General features: G+C 42.3%; 1 protein-coding gene across 2 annotated transcripts; it reads left to right on the forward strand.

The window, feature by feature from the left end:
* Window positions 1–9: 9 nt before the first annotated feature.
* Window positions 10–17,596, forward strand: RB195_006372 (uncharacterized protein; the record flags this gene model as incomplete). 2 transcript variants are annotated; one of them, XM_064179420.1, is made up of 10 exons in its annotated part: window positions 10–54; window positions 11,057–11,164; window positions 11,280–11,407; window positions 12,547–12,715; window positions 12,765–12,862; window positions 12,998–13,074; window positions 14,813–14,948; window positions 15,085–15,277; window positions 16,380–16,574; window positions 17,435–17,596. In XM_064179420.1, 10 exons carry the CDS (start codon window positions 10–12, stop codon window positions 17,594–17,596), a joined length of 1,311 nt encoding a protein of 436 aa, XP_064036375.1. The 2 variants fall into 2 exon arrangements, with proteins under 2 accessions (XP_064036375.1, XP_013304078.2); XM_013448624.2 differs by lacking the exon at window positions 10–54.
* Between the last annotated feature and the right edge of the window lie 836 nt (window positions 17,597–18,432).

Below are 18,432 nucleotides of genomic sequence, written 5' to 3' on the forward strand. Positions count from 1 at the left end.
TAAACTCGTATGGAGTCGGCTGTTGGGATTTTGGCGGGAGAAAATGCTGGTGTGGTTGGTCGTTAATTTTCTTCACTTACAAAATCAAATCGAGAAGCTCGAAGGACAACTGCATCACCTTCCCCAAGCATAGCTAATGAACCACGTGCTTCTATCTACAGACCACAAACGAAAGTTTTGAAGGTGACGGGGGTTGTCACGTTGAAAACCAGTGCGGTGCCGTCACCTCGTCGACGACACAGTGGGTCTCCAGTTGTCCGCTGTTTCGTGCTGAGCAAGTGGAAATTTTAATTATGAAGGAGTATTTTGAGGCTGAAACTGGGCAGTAACGCGTCTGGTGCAAAAAAAGCTATTTGGGCTCTTTGTGTTTGATTACATCTCTTCATTACTTTTCCTCCTTTTTTTGAGAGTTTCTTTCTTGAAACTTTTCTTTTACTCCAAGTGAGGTGATGATCTGGCTGCGCTGCGGGCACAGAGCCGCTATTGTTCCCATCCTCAAAACAGTCACCAGATGTGACTGTTTTGAGGATGGGAACAATAGCGGCTTTCCAGATTTCTCGATCTCTAAGATTTCATACCACATTTCGTAATAATTGCATTTTTTTTTTTGGTTTTCAAACATCAGTATTATGATTGTGTTTGAAAAATGCCTACAGTTATCGTGTTCACCCCTCGATTTTTTGAAGGTGTCGAAGATGACGATCTTCAATGCAGCGATTCGGTGTGGTGCGGTTTCTTCTGCTTCCTCTGCAGTCATTCCTCACCTAACCCTCACCACCACCTAGAACGAAATAATGCACCTGTTGTTGAGCAGCAGGTGTTAGCACCTTTGATTTTCCTTGAACCCATCATCGGGTAGGCAGCGGGTGGTCCTCACTTATCTGATGGTAATCAATTTTGCACGCGGTTTTCTACTGATTCCTGTGTTTCATCCTGACAGTTTTCTGCGATAGCAGACCTTTGGCTTGCGTTAATGAACTGGTATTGTTTGAAGCCTTCATTGTTTTGGGTGAAAAGTGCCTGATCCTGTTTGAGATTGGCGGTCGCGAAGCGCTGTATGTGCTTGCAGTATTGTTACATGATAAGTACACACAACACTTCACCAACTTTGGTCTTAAAGGCATCGCTCGAAGTACTGAAGCTCTAATCCTGCATAATTATCTTTGCACTTATTTTCTTCCGTTGGAATTATGTTAATTTGCGATGGTTTGAAAGAACTATGAAAAAGTCTCAATTTCGGTGGTGTCTCCATAGCAATAATACTGGATCGGTACACTGCATGACAAATGGCAGTTATAAATTGCTCTCTTTCCTAAATTAATCAAATGAAATAAATAACACTGGACACTTTTCATAGATTTGCACATTTCTGGATTTACAACATGCTCGTTCTTTGAGACTGTGACCTTGCCTTCTTTCAGATTTCACAGCGCTTAGTTCTCGGTTATCAGAACGGTTGTCCAACATTCTCAGATCACTCACCCACAGTTCATTTATCCCGATTTATTCACCAGAGTAATCTAAAAGTGGTTACATGATTTAAAAAAAAATTCATCTATTAAACCTAGTGCAGCCAGCGATTTCCACTATCTAATCTTCATGCATACAGTGTACATCACGTAAAAGAAATAAATGGAACAAAAACCTCAGAAATACTTTGCTTTTGGAATATTCTGAGTGGGCTTGACTCTATGTAGCCGACTTGAACACCGCACCTATTGACGGCCAGAAGCAAAATTATTCGTACAGCATTGGATCTCGAGGTTACGTCTGCGAATGTCCATAGAATGGCGCTACCAAATAAGGTTGTCCTGGCTTACTGATGGCTCTATTAACTACAACCCAAGTGTTGTAGTTTTGTGAATTAAGGTTTAGGCCACTTGGAGGCAAAAATACTACTAACAAGCGCGTATCGACGTGGAAAGACCCTGCAGCTTTCAACCGGGTGGCCGCTGTGAGCCAGTATGCCTTTTCGTTGGAATATGCCATTCGTTCTGGTTCTCCATCCAGAGTTTCACCGCCATCAATACAAGTTGTTCTCTGATGTTACGGGTCTACTTGAAACCCAAATTATGTGCTTTTCTGCCGATGCCTCGGGTGCTTTTGATGTTTTTTTGACCTTCTAACATGAATGTTTCTTTCTTGCAATTTTTCGCTTTCGTGCAAGACGCGCATTCTTTCAGTTGGTGTGAGCACAGCGCAAAGACGTCCAATAGCCGCGGTTTTAATAGGCCTCCGATCTTGTTTGCATTGTCATTTTTACTTTACTACTTTCTTGCTGTTGTTTCTTCTGGAGGCTGATAAAGTCTGACAAGGAAGCAAAGGTAAGCGAAGAATTTAAACTGAAAGTAGCTCCAGTTTAGGTGCTGTATCTTCTATTTCCTACTTTTGGTTTCCATCAGTCCTTAGTCTTCTTGATTGGTTCTTCTTCTTAATTCAAAAGGGAGGGCTTCAAGTGTAGTCGCTCAGTACAATATTCCAAATAATTATCCAATTGGCTAAATGATCACAACTGTGAGGTAAGCAAGTTTTTTCGGCGAGGGGACCTCTTCTTGCATCCAGTTTGCTGGGATACCTCCAGAGCGCCCTCTCACTCTTCCCTTCCCCCTCTTGTTTCTCGTTCGGGAACAATTTTATTCCTGTGCCCTGCTAAGTATGTAATAGGGGGAGATGAGCAGAACCACCCCGGATCCAGCAATCAGTCCCATCTCTAGCTTTTTCCGTGGATTTCCTCACCACGTAAGATTCGTGTTATGGTGCGTTTAACGACAAGCCCGTGGTTTTTAAAAACATAGTTTGGATAGTTTGTAAGTATCTCCTTTTCCTACTTTGATTATATGTTATATGCATGCTATTTGTTTGTATTTTTCCTTTGTCCTTGGCAATCTAATAGCGTTGTTACAAGAAAGGTTTTCTTCTCTGGCAGGTCTCATTTTTGGCTCGTCTGTCCACAACGCTAGATAGCTCTGGATTCTACTCCAGACACGTCCTCAAGAAGCATTTCGAACTCAGAACTCAGACTAACTATTGGTTTGAGGAATGAGTCGTAAGCGTTTTTTTTTTTCGCAAAGTGAAAAATGAATGAAAACAATGAAATACTCATAGAAATAAAAAGTGTTTCCAAAATTTATGTACTTCATTCAATAGAGAATTTTTCATTTTAGAACAATATCCTATTCTGATTTTTCAAAAATTTTGTTGATTCTCGTGTTCCCACATTGTTAAAATGTGGGAATACGAGTGTTAGGTTTACAATCAGAGCATTTTTTACACCTTCAATTTTTTTGCGATTAAGCGAGGCGATAAGGAAGCGAAGGCGCTTGTGAGATTTGTATTTTGCATGGAAGGTGTCGAATGAGGGCTGCAAAATCGGAGAACAACACAAAAGCTACGGAAAACTTGAAAAGAAAGAAAAAAGGAAAAAAGTGAAAAAAACAAATAAAAGGTAGTGAGAACTATTGAGTGTTGGAAGGAAGTTGATGAGAACGATGGGAAAAACAAACGTTGAGGTTATATAGTTTATTAATTTGCAGTAGTTTCTCATGCTTTCGAAAAAAAAAATTGAAGAAAAATTAACCTTTCCTCAGTCGCAGACTGGCATGACGTCCATTTTCAAGGTCGAAATATCCTTTTTTGAAGCACGAAGACAAACTCCTGGAGACGTTTTCAAGCATTCCTCTCCCTCCACATAAGCACATCACTCGATTAAGCGCAAAAAAAAAACAAATGTCGAAAATGCTCCACTTTGTCCACTTTATACTCACTCTGTTTTGATATTCTGAAAAAAAAAAGAATTAATGACATTTGAAAACAGGAGTGAAATATAGTCTCGTAGGGTGAGAAGTTCTTTTTCGAGTGCTCCGATCGTGGAACATGATGATTTACAATTTTTATGTTTTCATGTTCTTTCCTCCTCATATGGCAAGGAGGCGGTGCGGACTTATCGGTTTTCCACACGCCGGACACGCCAGGCAAATTTCTGTGCTCTCCGCTTCTTTTTGATAAACGTTATCCACTGGACCATTTGTTGCTTTCATCAGGTTGAACACCCATTTATCGCGGGCCAACCTACTTCACGCGCGCGTATACAACGTTTTGCAAATACTTTCTACTTACATGTGCATTCTTCACATAGCAACAAAGGGACGCTCACGACCTACTTCTTCATCTTATATTTTTTTCACGTAAATTGGTTTATTGATTGTCCCTTGCAGCCGCGTACTGCACTCACAACACTGCTCCTTCCTTATGGCATTTTTCTCTGTTTCGTGGCAACGTCCGATAAGTTGCTCTTGGTCACGGTGCTTTCCAGAGCAGCTTTTGATGCAAAACAAGCAAACGTGCAGCAGAGCAAGTGACTTGGATTGTTCAACAGCTACGAACTAAGGTCAAGCAAGGATAGCTCATTGCAGTTCCGAATTGTTTTTCCTTCTATAATTAAACGACCCGGAAAAGACCAACCTTTTTCTCAGATGAGTAGTTTGGATCGTTTCTACCGGTCCATGTTTTTTTTTTCCTGCACATGCGAGAATTCGACAGACGACGATAATTATCTAGTTTGTCAACCTTTGAACTTATGAACTTCTCAAATACCTATTGACCCGCTTTAAAAATACTTTTTAACTGGTTGAATATGTAGATATGTAAGTGGATGACTAGAGACTTAGGGATTTTATCACCCTAATTGAACAGACCAAAAACGGTGGTTCAGTGGTTCAGTGGAAGGTTTTTGTTGTATGAATATACAACACCGCTACTAACTTGTGTCCCAAAATCCGTCGCCCACGGATTAATCCGTCGGAAACCGTCGGAATTCTTGGAAGTGATCAAAATTAAATTTTGAAAGTACCATTCGAAAATAAATGAGCTGCTGATTTCAAATATACTTCGAGAATTTACTTTTGACAAATATGTGGCCTGAAAACGGGCAAAGTTTCCTCAAGCCCCGTTAATTACTTTCACACCTCCGCAATCCTGCCATTGACATACCTCGCGGATACATCTGTATGGAAGGAAGGGGTGTTCATAGGATTTCCGTTTATTTCTAGAAATTGGACAAAATGTTTATTACAGCCGTAATCAGGAGGTTATTTAGAGCATTTTGGTACCCCATATCATATGTTGGTTCAAAATTTCCATTCTCTTCAGAAATTCACGAAAGTGCTCCATCGAAGATTAATAAAAAGCCACACTTTCCAAGTTGTGAAAAATCTCCTCGGAAATTTTTCAGCAAACAACAAGTACTTGACAATAGTTCATATTGTAAGTTTCTAGCTTTGAAAATGTCCAGTTTTTTTCCGGTGTCAAACTTACAACATTACTCTATTTCGTTATTTGGTCCAATTTTTGTTGTTTACTGGTTAGGATTGTTGTTATTGTTAATTTATGTTCGAACATCACTGTCTCTCTGTGACGCCGAATCGCCAGAGGAGTCACCTATCGAAGGTGTGAGATGCCTGGTAGACCGTGCCTGGGCCGCGATAACCATTCCAGCTATAGAATATCGCCTGCCCTATAAGAGGGCGGAGTCAGTGAGGTACTGAAAGAATTCACAGAGGCTGCAAAAATCTCTGTTTTGTGAAAACAAACGAAATTTTCTCCAATTTTGTCACTCGAAAACCATGACTAGCTCTCATCCAATGTTAGCGCCTAATTCACTTTTCGTGAAGGAAGGAGAGTTCTAAGCAAGTACTGAATCGCGAGACTTAAGCGTTCATTCTAAGCTGTTGACAGCTGTTCAAAAATTGGACCAAATAACGAAATAGAGTAATGTTGTAAGTTTGACACTGGAAAAAACTAGACATTTTCAAAGCTAGAAGCTTACAATATGAACTATTGTCAAGTACAAGTTGTTTGCTGAAAAATTTCCGAGGAGATTTTTCACAGCTTGGAAAGTATGGCTTTTTATTAATCTTCGATGGAGCACTTTCGTGAATTTCTGAAGAGAATGGAAATTTCGAACCAACATATGATGTGGGGTACCAAAATGCTCTAAATAACCTCCTGATTACGGATGTAATAAACATTTTGTCCAATTTCGAGAAATAAGCGGAAATCCTATGAACAACCCTTCCTTTCATGGAGATCTATCCGCGGGGTATGTCAATGGCAGGATTGCGGAGGTGTGAAAGTAATAAACGGGACTTCAGGAAACTTTGACCGTTTTCAGGCCACGCATTTGTCAAAAGTAAATTCTCGAAGTATATTTGAAATCAGCAGCTCATTTATTTTCGAATGGTACTTTCAAAATTTAATTTTGACCACTTCCAAGAATTCCGACGGTTTCCGACGGATTCATTCGTCGGCGACGGATTTTGGGACACAAGTTAGTAGCGATGTTGTAGGTGAGCAGAACTGTTGCCAGCAATGTGATCGAATGATCGAATGAAAGAGTGGGCAGAGCGTTGTCTGCCGCATTCTTCGACGGTCCAAGTCGTTATGCCACGAAAACAACCATAACAGCGAACGGTACTTTATACCTCGCCCGCTTATCTATCATCGGGGTCGAGGATAGTAGATATGTTGTTCCTCAGTGTTTGTGTTTACATATCTGTGTTTAATTACTGTTCCAGAAAGAAAACACAAACATATAAGTGTTCATTGGTAGTAGTACTTATATGTTTGTGCTTTCTTTCTGAATCTCTACATGAGCTACAGTCGAGCGAATATGACCTGACGACTGGCAGAAGGACGTTAGGACTTTCAGTCATCTCTACAGCGCAGTTGGAGCCAGCGAGGGTTCCGCCATCGCTGACACCTCGAGTGCTGATTCCTGCGCCATTGCGCAAGCCTCCAGGTCGTTTTATGTGGATGTAGAAGATGTTCCTTCCTTCTCTTTTTCTCTTTTCTATTTCTTCCTATTTTCCCTCATCTTAACAGTCCTTCAAAGCAAAAACCGACAGGGTTTTCTTTAAGATCGGTATCCAGAGATCCGCTAAACTGTCGACTTCCATCTATTAATCACGGAAGGTACGAATCCGTTGGCAGTTATCTGGTGGCCAGATCACCAAACTGCAGATAGGATTGTCCTAGACGGCGTGTACTTTGACCGTTACTGCAGACCGTACGTGTACCTTATCGAGATGGCCGCCCACTTGGCTATTTCTGCACTTGTGGCTCCTAGTGAACACTTTGTGATCGTTTGCCTACTAGTAAACACCATATACTCCCACTGTGGGCCCTTATCCCTGTAGGGCCAAAGCCTAACCACACTGGCACCGGTGTGAGCGAAAGAAACCGAACTTCTTCGCACCAGCACGTAGATGTAAGCTTTGCAGATTGTCGTGTGGAAGCACAACTATCGATTGGTGAGCAGTTCCCGACGGCTCCTTTGCATCCTCAGATTAATGCCGTCATTTGAAGGACATGGTGCAGTGGAGCCTGCTGCAGGCCTCAATACAGTCCACAAATTCTTTATTTGCGCCCTCGAATCATGTGTGGTGGGATTTCCTCGTTCGAGTCCTACTCACCCGTCACTCCTGCACACCCAGCCGCATGTGATTTCCAGCCGTCGTTCACGTGCTCTGCACGCGAACGCTGCCTTGCATTCGACGGGCTCCCCACTTGCAGGGCAAACACTGCGTTTTGTCTGCTCGCTTACTCGTAAGGAATCATTTCTGTTTTTTTTTTAAGAAACATTCGTAACCATTCTGACGGTGTAACCGTTCGTTACTGATTTATTGCACTGATTTATCGCTGGGAATGTTTTGAATGTTTCCCTGATTCTTCTGCTCCCATTTTTGGAAAAATAATCGGGGAAATACAGGACACTTCCTCTCAGACCGTGAACACGCCATAGGAGCGTTCTCGTGATAAGGAATGCCTAGTTTATCTTACTGTTGATAGCTGAAAAGTGCGGATGAAAGTAGAGGATGGGAGCAGTGAGGCTGAATTTAGTCTCTTTTCTCTAATTTCTACTGGAGATTGAATATTAAGGACACTTAATGGATGCGTTTGAAAAGGATTAGCTGTGTAGATTCGGGGCTTTTGAACGTCTATTAAATTCTTAAATTAAAGGGGAAAAAGATAATTTCGTCCGTGAGAAACTCTTCAGGGGCAGCATCTATGCTACTGAAGTCATCTTTGGTGTATACATGCTCCATTAATTTGATCTGCACATAGGGCAAATCCATGCAGCGAACATCCCAGCGGCACTGACAGGCTCTGAGAGCGTTTCCGAAATAGGATTATGCCGTGATTAGTTCTAAGAACTTACAGTGCTTGCTAATTGTTTGAGGGTTTGGATATACAGTATGCGACCCACGTGCTAACCCTTCAAAATGTGCAAGGTCTGATGACGTTTTCTTTCGTATTCATTTCCTCTGTCTGATTTGAGCGAATTCATGATTTTAATTCGCAGTTATAGGTGATTCCTTGAAACTTCCTGTTAGCTACCTTTTGATGAGATCGGCTGAATTAGACGGTACAGGGAATTTCAGCAACACTTAATCTCATTGATGGGTAAAAATGAAGATTCTTAGAGAATTCAGCTTGAACACTTTTGTAGGCTTGAGTGCAATTTCCTGCATGCAAGCAGGAGAGCGTAGTTTCGCAAGCAACTACGGAATTCTAAGATTTCTTCTGCACAGCGAGGGTCAGAGGACGCCTTTGGTTCTCGCTGCGTCTCCCTTTCTTTTCAGAACAGCTTCCGAATATTTCTCTACAACCACAATCTGCTTCTGAAATTCATCCATCATGCAGGATACGTTCTAAGAAATCAGATTATTGAGGGAACTGAGTGCTTACTCCTTTTCTTTCTTTCTTTCCTTCTTTCTTTCTTTTTTGAGTAAGTCAAGCAATCCAACGAGCTCTCATCGTCTCAACCTCAACAACGTCGAATGTTTGTCGCTGACACATGCAACACATCTGCTGGTGTTACAAATTAAAACACTGAGAGGGTTTCACATGGAACAGAAAAAAAAATTAACGGAGTGTAACAGCTCATTTCTAATTTTAGACAACCATTTGATTTCTCTTCTTCTTATTATTACCATATCGATAAAAATTCAAGCCAAAAAATAGTCTCTTCGGTTTTTTTAAATCGAGTGTTGACCGAGTACTAACGTAGCGACAGCATTGAAAATGAGAGGTCGAATAGTTTAGCGAGTACAAGCGACGACATAGCCATTGACCAAAGAAATTCTGAAACAAAGCTTCTACTCGAGGAATATCCGCCTAAAGGGGTACCCTGTCGTTACGAAACTCCACGTTTACGACCAACGGACTCCAGTTCTTTACCGCAGCACCAGCGGTGACCCCGGCATTCCTCTTCCCACGGAGGGTGTTGAGGACTGCGTTCGATCAATGCAGCGCGAGATTAGAAGAAAAAGAAAATGTGCGCTACGATGTCATCAGACGAGTCGTGTGCGAGTACAATGAGGCTCATGTGTGCTTCACCACCACTACTTTTTTCTTCTCTTCTTCTCTCGAATATCCATCTTTAAACCTATATTTTTATCCCACGGGGCTGGGCGAAATAGTTGCGCATTGCAACAGAAGCCGTCATAAGAAACAGCGTTCCGGGGTCGTCCGTTTACACTGATATAGGGAGAGATGGACGGAATCATCCTCTTTCCCACAATCTACGACCCCGTATAGGCATTAATCGCCTGAAGCCCGTACCACCCAGATTCGTAGGGTGATGGCCTTAAGAGCTCCAAGCATGAAATATGTCATGTTGAAAATTTGTAAAAAAAAAACCAGCAATGGTTTGCTAATAATAAGATGCTTGTACCTTTAGATGCCATTTTTGTGGGTGTGCAATTCGTTTATAGCAAGTAATTTAAAAGTAGCATACCACTACATTGATGGATTTGTTATACCTCAACGAATACATAGGGTTGGGGGCGTGATTCACGAGTATGGGTGCGATCACGCTAAACTTCCTCTAACTGCCCTAAAAACGGCGTGGGAACGACCTCGTCGGGCGCATGTTCCTACGACACACTTAACAACGTGTCACGCGTGAGAGAGCAGACATAAGTGCTGCATTTGTGAGTGAGGAGACAATCTATGGGCTGTTGACGATGTCCCTCCCGTCGCTGGCGCGCATGCCTACTCCCTTATTCCGTCTTCAGGCGCCTCGTAGAAGAACTCGATCGGCAAGACTGCTTCCCACGCCGTTTTTCAGGACGAAGGAATTAAGCATGAGCTGCGCCCTTACAATTGTCCACTCGTGCAGACACCCAACACTGTCCGTTTCTCCATATGCTGGTTTTTGCCTGGAGAAGAATTCTTAGAGACTTAGACGCTGCAGTGATTCTCCGAAAGAGTCATATTACATTTGAAAGCTTCTGAGCTGAAACGCGTTTCTCTCTGTCTGTGACGCTTTCTAACAGTGTGTTCCTCCGGTCATGTCAATCTTTTGTCCTGAAAATTTGATCATGTTATTCGTTAAGGATTGAGAGAAATATTTCCTAGATTTTACGTCCCAATATGCGATTATTGAAAGAGAGGAATACAATTCCTGTTTGGTTACATGCGTATTCCATTTCATTGTACATCCTCTCCGTTCTTCATCGATCTTTGGTTCCATTCATGGAATTCGCTTGGATTTAGCAAGTAAGCACAACATATCTGCATATCAGTTCATCTCAGTTTGTTTCCTCTGAGGATTTTCACTTCGCTTCCGTCGTGGTTTCGTCGTTTTCCTTTTTCTGTATGGTGATACTGCTTCTCGTGGAACCCGATGGATAATTATTCAATGAGCTTTGCTTCCCTTCCATCTTAAACATGTCTTTCAGACTTCTGAAATCGACGTTCAAAAATTTTCAACTATTTTATGAAAATTCCAAAATTTTGGTACCTGGAAATTCTGGTTTTTATGAAAGTGTAGAAGTAGATCGTGCGCTTTCATATCTGTGCGACGTCAGGAAGAGTCTGACATCACACAGATATGAAAGGGTCTACTAGTCGGCCTTCTGTAGGAATGTATCCAGTGTGTCGTGGTTTCTGCATTTCAGACTGAAGTTTGGATGGTCGCGTCAACTTTTATAATCCGAGTTACATTTGAAATGAAGACTACAAATAACTACACATAAAAATGAAGCAATTCCAGATGTGGACCTGGATGTGGTGGTTGGACGCTCTCAGCTATCCTTTCGATTTTCTGTGCTTGTCGTCAGCCGAGTTACCTAGTCCAGGCGTGATATGTTGGATCTTGTTGGTCGGTGACACATGAAAATGCTTAAATTGTACTAGTAAAAATTCTTCTTTGTTTTCTTTAATCGAAAATCCTGACTGCTCCTGCAATCCCCGCTGACTCAGTAACTTCTCTGCAGGCTGCTATCATTATTCGCTTCCTTCATATATTCGGATCACCAGCTGTGCCGGAGGTGACGCTCTTGGAGAAACCCGAAAATACTGCGATGAAACAACTTATTGGCACAATTGACATGCTCAAGGAACCGTAAGATTTGGTCCTTTTTTGAAACATCAAATTAAAAAAAATTATGTTCATATTGGGAAGAATAAAGTGGTTGGAGTTGATCATTACCTTCGCTGTTCACCAACGATTTCAACCACCAACCTGTAACTACTATATATAATAACTGGAAGATATTTGAATTAAGCACACCGAAGAAAAATTCCGCATCGCTCTCCTCTAAGCCTGTTCATGCTCTTCTAAAACCTTCAAGTTCAGGATTTTCCCTTTTGAATCAACATTTTTCCCATTCGTAGGATGACCATTAGGGATTCGATGTTGCGGAAATTTGATTCAGACTGTAGATACTGGCAAAAAAAGGCAACGCAGGCGCCTCAAAGGCATCGATTTTTGAAAAATCTTAAATTTGTCCTCAGATTCTCCTTCAAATCTATTCTCTCTCTAAAAGGCGTGCTTTTTTTCGCAGAAGCAACGGCAGTTCGAGATCAAACACTTGCTTTAGGTAACATGATCCCGACCGTTGTCTGAGGACTACCTTACTGTTTTGTAAATTCAATAGCAAATTACTCATTGAATTACAACGAGTGAAAAAAGGCGGTTGGCGTTCCTGAAGGTAGCGTGCCATGGAATTGACGCTTTTTTGGGCCGCTCCGGCCGAAAAGATAGGTTCAGGAACGTAGACTACGAGTATGTGCAAGATCATCCCCACTCCTAATTTTCCGTGGGAAACGAACTCCGTGTGCGAATTTTGCTACGAGGCATCCAATAACACGTCACTCCTCCCCTCAACAGCTTATTTATTCTTTTTGACTATAGACTAATAGACTGCTGAGGAACAATAATTGATCTTTGCACCGCACCTGCAGGCGCGTTACGTGGGCCCCGTAGCAACTTCAAGGAGGGAGCCCGTTTCCCAAGCCGTTTCTTAGAGCGATTAGGGGAGTTAGGAGGGATCACGCTCATGCTCATAACCTACATCAGTGAACCTCGTCTTTTCGTGGATAGATCCTAGCATTGTTGGTTTCGTGGTATGCAGCCTTTGGACACCAAGACGAAAAGGTAATTGGCTAGCTAACACAAATCATGCTGTTCTAGGAATGAGCGTCAAAGATTGCGCTGTGATTATAGCTAGTTAATGCGTTCGTAAAAGAAACTTCGTCCAGGTACCGTCCACCAGGACTCTGGGGCAGATCCGGACATGTGCAAACTGCTGCGTACGGTCTGCTTGGTCACACTTCCTTGCGCAGGACTTTTGACCGTCGATGCGCTGTGCGTCTGACCGACGGCACAACTGTTACGTTCGACATCTTTGAAGCGCTGAATAAGCATAAGGTACATTGTCTTCCAGGCATCCATGCCATGCTAGCCTTTTTTTGTGCAGAGCGGCTTCGACCTTACTCTCGCACTCACTCCTGGAATCGCGAACAGTAGCGAGAGTAATTACATCCGCACCTGCGTCCACTACGCTCAGGAAAGAGGGTGAGTGTTTTTTGGCTCGTTGTCGTAGAAGCTGAGAGCCATTGAACGCGTTGTTATTCGACGCGTAAGTAAGTCATTCGTTCCAGTGGAGGCATTCTACTTCTGGAGACTCACTTGTTAGTTGCCTTTGTTTAGATATCGATGCGTTGTGCTGAACCATCTGGGAGCACTGGCTGACGTAAAACTGACAGGAAATCGCATTTTCTCTTACGGTGAGCACTCAGCAGTGTTCCAAAGAAAAAAAAAAGAAGCTTAGGTTTTGGGAGGAAATGAAGTTGGCGGTCATCTTCCTATTATGTGTGGGACTTGACTTCGGGCTCCTGTAATTGCTCGTTTCTGAGCTAGCCCGTCGATCCGTAGCAAATCTTGTGAATGCAAGGGACTATAGAGAGAACATTGATACCAGGATTATCCAGACCATAATAGGAGTGACCAGAGAGTGTTCCATGTTGATGGAACCCCTTCAAAAAATTAAGATTAAAGAGTAGAGCGCAAGATGTCGAGGTTCCACTGAGTGTATTTTTGATGGAGAAGTAATGTTGTGGAGGACATTAAGATTTTGAGTTGTCAGCATTTGTAAAATGTCAGGTTGTGGTAGATGAGAAGGGGTTCCCAGAAAAATCAATGAATTGTTGAAGATTCAGAATCAACAGTAGCACTTCGCCAGCGGCTATACGAAGAACTCCAACTCTTTCTCTACCATCCAGCACAAGGCTCCCATCAAAGACATCTTCCACTTACAACGTTTCTGATGCTTTTGTATTTGAACTGGCTCCGGTCTTTTTCCTCGTACTCGAACGAAGACCTTAGCATAGAAGACTCGGTCGTTCGGCAGCCATCGTGTTAAACTCTACTACAAAGCACAACTTACCCGTTTGCCCGACGCTCATTCGAACATAAATTCACAGAACAAGAGTGCCTTTTATAAACTTACTCCTAACATATTTAACATTTGTGAAATATCGAGATAGACCCTGTGCGCGTGCAGCGGAAGCTGCGAAACAAGATTTGGATGTCAGAGTACTCGGTTCTCGGACAGTTGTAGGCAGCATACCGCGACACAGAAGCCCTTCCAACTTTCCTAGGAGGCACCTTACAATGCGCCACTTTTGTGCACGCGCGGCGTCTGCGAGGTAGCGAACGAAAATCAGTGGGGTACGCTCAACAACCTATTCAAACAAAACGAAGGTGGGCTGTGTGGGCTGAGAGGACCGGCGTGTGTACAGGGGTGGAACGTTGTAGGGTGCCTCGTAGTAGAATTTGAGCTCGAGGACACCGTTTTCCAGGACAAGTAGGAAGAATTGCGCATAATTCCCTCATTTACTCGGCCTACACACCTATCCTTATTTTTTCGTGGCAAAACTCGAACATCGTCAATTTCGTGGTATGCTGCCTTTAAAATGAAGGATTTTTACCCTTTTTCTGACAAAGGAAGGTCGATTACCTCAGACTAGATGAGCTATAGAGCAATTTTTTACGGATAACATTGCGACTTCCTGTCGAATGCATGGGGTCGTGAAGGCCCAGACCCTTGATGGTAACATTAGGGACACAGCAAAGATGAAGTTTTACGAAATAATCCAAACAAAATCCCAACGCATGTACCCAAATTTTTGGACTTCTTTCCATAATTGGTGGACATCTTTCGTGTTTTGATCGTAAAGTGGTTTCTTTGTAAGTATGTATCTTACACTCCCGCTTATCCTAAAAACGCTATGTTATCCAGTAATAAATAAGTATAGGCGTAATTCTGGCGCAAGGTCGCAAAATCAAACAGTAGTTGAGCAGCAGAGCTCCTCAAGACGATCCACAGCATTCTTCCAGCATACACATATCCATGATACAATATGAATCAGAAAGTCAGGAGCAATAATCTTATGGTCATTAAAAACATGAAGAGCTTTCATCTGAAAAGAACAACAATCTTGGAACATGTCCACGCCGTTCCAGGTGGCACCGACGAACTGCATGCGATGATGAACCAGGTGTTCGTGGACTATCCTCGGTCTAACTTCATAAGCGTTGGCTTCTCCATGGGTGCCAATATCACCACCCGATTTTTGTTACAAGCGACAGAAGAGCAAAGGTATGTTATTTGACCGCAAGTTATCAGTTGTAGCAATAGGAATACTAGTTCTGGTCGTCTTAGCGACTTAGTGTTGAAGTCTGTAGAAGTACAATTTTTCTTGGTTATTTTGAGAAATGTCCTTCGTTCATCTCAGGTGCCGTATCTTACTTGGACTGAGCGTTGGCCAAGGTTATTCGGCAACGAATTCCGTGCAGCTGTACCATGATTGGGAGAACGGACGTCGACTGTACAGCTATTTCATCACGGAGAACATGAAACGTCTCCTGCGCCGTAACTATGAACAAGTGGTGGCGCCTCATGTCGCCAGCGGTCTTGTTGATGAGCAAGTACGTGCTTATTTATCAAAGCGCATCCTTGAGGAAGCCGTAAGGTCTACTTATTGCAAAGATCTCCACAATTGAATGATTTATAGACTTCAAGCTTCCGGCGTATATTGAATTAGTTCAAAAATATTCTCCTAGTAGCAACTTTTTTTAAAAATCAAATAGCTGAACGTTAATGCGGCATCAGTCGGCCATATGAACAAGTGTTGTCGATTGCGTTTCGCCCTCTGTCATTCGGATCCTACTATTACCAAAAAATGCGTATTCATGGTGGACGGATTGAAGTAGCGTTGTTTCTGTCCCGCTCGTCGAACGTCGAACGTTTGCAAGGCGATTTTTCCTATGTAAAACAAGTAGTTATTCGGTGAGCTTATCTGATGAGGCGGTGCCTGCGCAGTGTGGGAGGCGGCAGAGTTCCTAGCTGAGCTACATCTGAAACGCTCTGCTATAATTAGCAAGACGAGATAGGATGACTTGTATCTAAAAGGAGTTTGATCTTGTTGGAAAAGATATTGGCTAGATAATTTCTTGCGATTGCCTAATTGCGTCTCGTGCTACTGTAAAATTTTGGCCGCTATATCTTCCTCGTCTCACAGCACTCTATGCGGTTTCTAATCGCTCACGTTTCACAAAATACAAAGCATCTCCCGCTGTTGACGTTAAATTTGTTGTAATCCAGCGACTAACGGGCTGGAATCCTTCTAATGACGGATGTGCGCGGACTTATCAATAACATGGACAAGTTAAGGCTGCGGGAAGGTAAAGAGAACAGCAAATTTGTAGAGAACAACTGCACCTAGTAAAGGCTAACAAAGTGGTGACATTTTTTCGAGGGTGACCACAACTTGCGTTTCGCTTTGCTGTGTGAACTGTCACAGTCCGTTCTGAAATTTTGCGATCTCTGTTCATCGTTCCATTATTTTTCCCAAGGATCTACAGCAAGCATCTGTGCAGGGGAAATTCGCAAAACCCTCACACATTAGCTGCCATGCAGCGACTCCACAGTAGCCAACAAATCCGTCTTGTCTTTGCACAGTGTCACGTAATGTTACACCATAAATTAAACCCTACTCGGTATAAGAAAAAACCTTTTGCTTGCTTTCAGCGCCTCTGGGCAGCCACTTCCATCGTTGCACTGGACGAGAACTACAATCGACGCGTGGCCGGGTTCCCGAATGTGGAGTCGTTCTACGAGTGGTGTTCATCCCTTCCACTCCTTCCTAATCTGCGTGTACCAATGATCTTCCTGAACGCTGAGGACGATCCAATCGTACCGAGGTGCTTGTGGGAGCCAGTCAAGGTGAACTACTTCTTCCTGGAACTTTTTGCTATCGCAATCGCATCTTTCCCACATTTTAGAAAAACTAAAGTACGAAAGCCTTTCTTTGCGTTTTTTTCAACAACAAATGGAATTCGTGAATGTAATTAAATAAGAATACAAATTAATAAAATATACGTGGGTAATAAATATACAAATTTGTAACAGATAATGTAAATGAAGTAAACAAATTGAATAAATTCAAATCACGTTAAAATACATGAAGTATGTATGACATATATGAGTTTTTCAAGGCCTGCACTTCTGCATGAATCCTCTTGGAAGAAGCATAGTAGGGCCTCAACCTTTAGGTAACTGTACTCAGTTTTCTCCTACATCTTTTAGATAAGGGTAGATTACAGTAACTATGTACAGCATTAAACTTCTTTTTAAAAGTGGAATCTGGAATGTAATCATGAGGAGAGGACAAAATTAATAGATATTCGGCGACGGTGGACAGTGACAGCTTGTCTGAGATCTGTGTAACGAAAGTGAAATTTCGACAGAGAAAAAATGAAAATAATGGTTTTTTCCGGAATCGCTGTACATGATGTTTCCTTCATCAACTCTTGTTTGGAAAGTCAAAAATTAACCTACCTATCCACCTTCTAGTAATTAGTTAGTGGGCTAACTAGTTAATTAGCAACTCAAATGAGTATTCGTATTATTTTGTGAGTCTTACAGATTCTCCAAGTGCCCTATATTGATTTTTCTCTTGAAAAATGCGTTTTGTTTTTCTTTCCGACGTGCAATATTTTCAATATTACTGTGTAGACATCACGTTGAAAAATAAAAATGTAATGTGTTCGTATGTCACATATTCTGTTCTACTTTTCTTTCAGGAGCTAGCATCTCGGACGGAAGATATGGCGTTCATTTCTACGCGTCACGGAGGTCATCTAGGATTTCTGGAGGGTGGCTCATTCGCGCCACACTCGGTCACTTGGCTAGACCGATTCATAGTCGAAATGGCCGACAGAGCTGTCGAGACGTACGCTTCGTAGTCATCTTCGCAGTTACCGTTTCTGGTAGTCATTGGTCAGCGTGGTTAGTCGACTCTGTACTTTCCTCGTGTTTCATCGGGATTCCTGAATTGGCTTGTTGTCGCGTTCGATTCAAGAATTCCCCCACTGGTTCTTCTCTATTGTCGGGTACCTTCGTTACTATGTTGAACAACGGTTGTCACTATATTCGCCTGTCCCTCTTCCTTATAGTTCGTTTGAATGATCTTCTCAGAACCAATTTAAGGTCTCAAAGATGTAGGAATTTGAAATCTCTCAGCATTTGCATTCCTGTTTTAACGTATGCTTTATGTGCACTTTTCTTTGTTTGATACGTTATAACATAATGGTCTTCGCTAACAATGAATCTGCATTTTGCGTAGAGATTTGAGATTTGATGTTTTAATGATTTCGATGTTGATGCAATTTAAGGAAAAAATGGAAAAACGCAATGACTCAATTTTAAGGAATGCAACAGTTGTACTGGACAATGGTGTAACCAAAAAAATCCATCAATTCTCCTTTTCTTTAAACAACTTTCATTCGAACTCATACAGCATTCACTATTATTCTATTGTTATAGTGGAATTAGTGTCTAATTTACCAAAATCGTAGCTGAGCCGGACAAACAGTTCTTCATCTTTCTTTCTTCGGTGACGTTTTAGCGAGTCCTCCTTCATCAGAGCCGGAAAGAGTCGAAGGCATCACCCCACGAATCTGGGGTGGTGCGGGTTGCAGGTGGGTTATGCTATTGTTACGAGGTCGTAGATTATGGCAAGGAGGGTGATTCCGTCCATTTCTTCTCAGTTGCCGTAAAAACGGCACGGAAGATGCGGCGC

The sequence above is a fragment of the Necator americanus genome, chromosome I, assembly GCF_031761385.1.
Source record: "Necator americanus strain Aroian chromosome I, whole genome shotgun sequence".
Classification (NCBI taxonomy): Eukaryota; Metazoa; Nematoda; class Chromadorea; order Rhabditida; family Ancylostomatidae; genus Necator; species Necator americanus.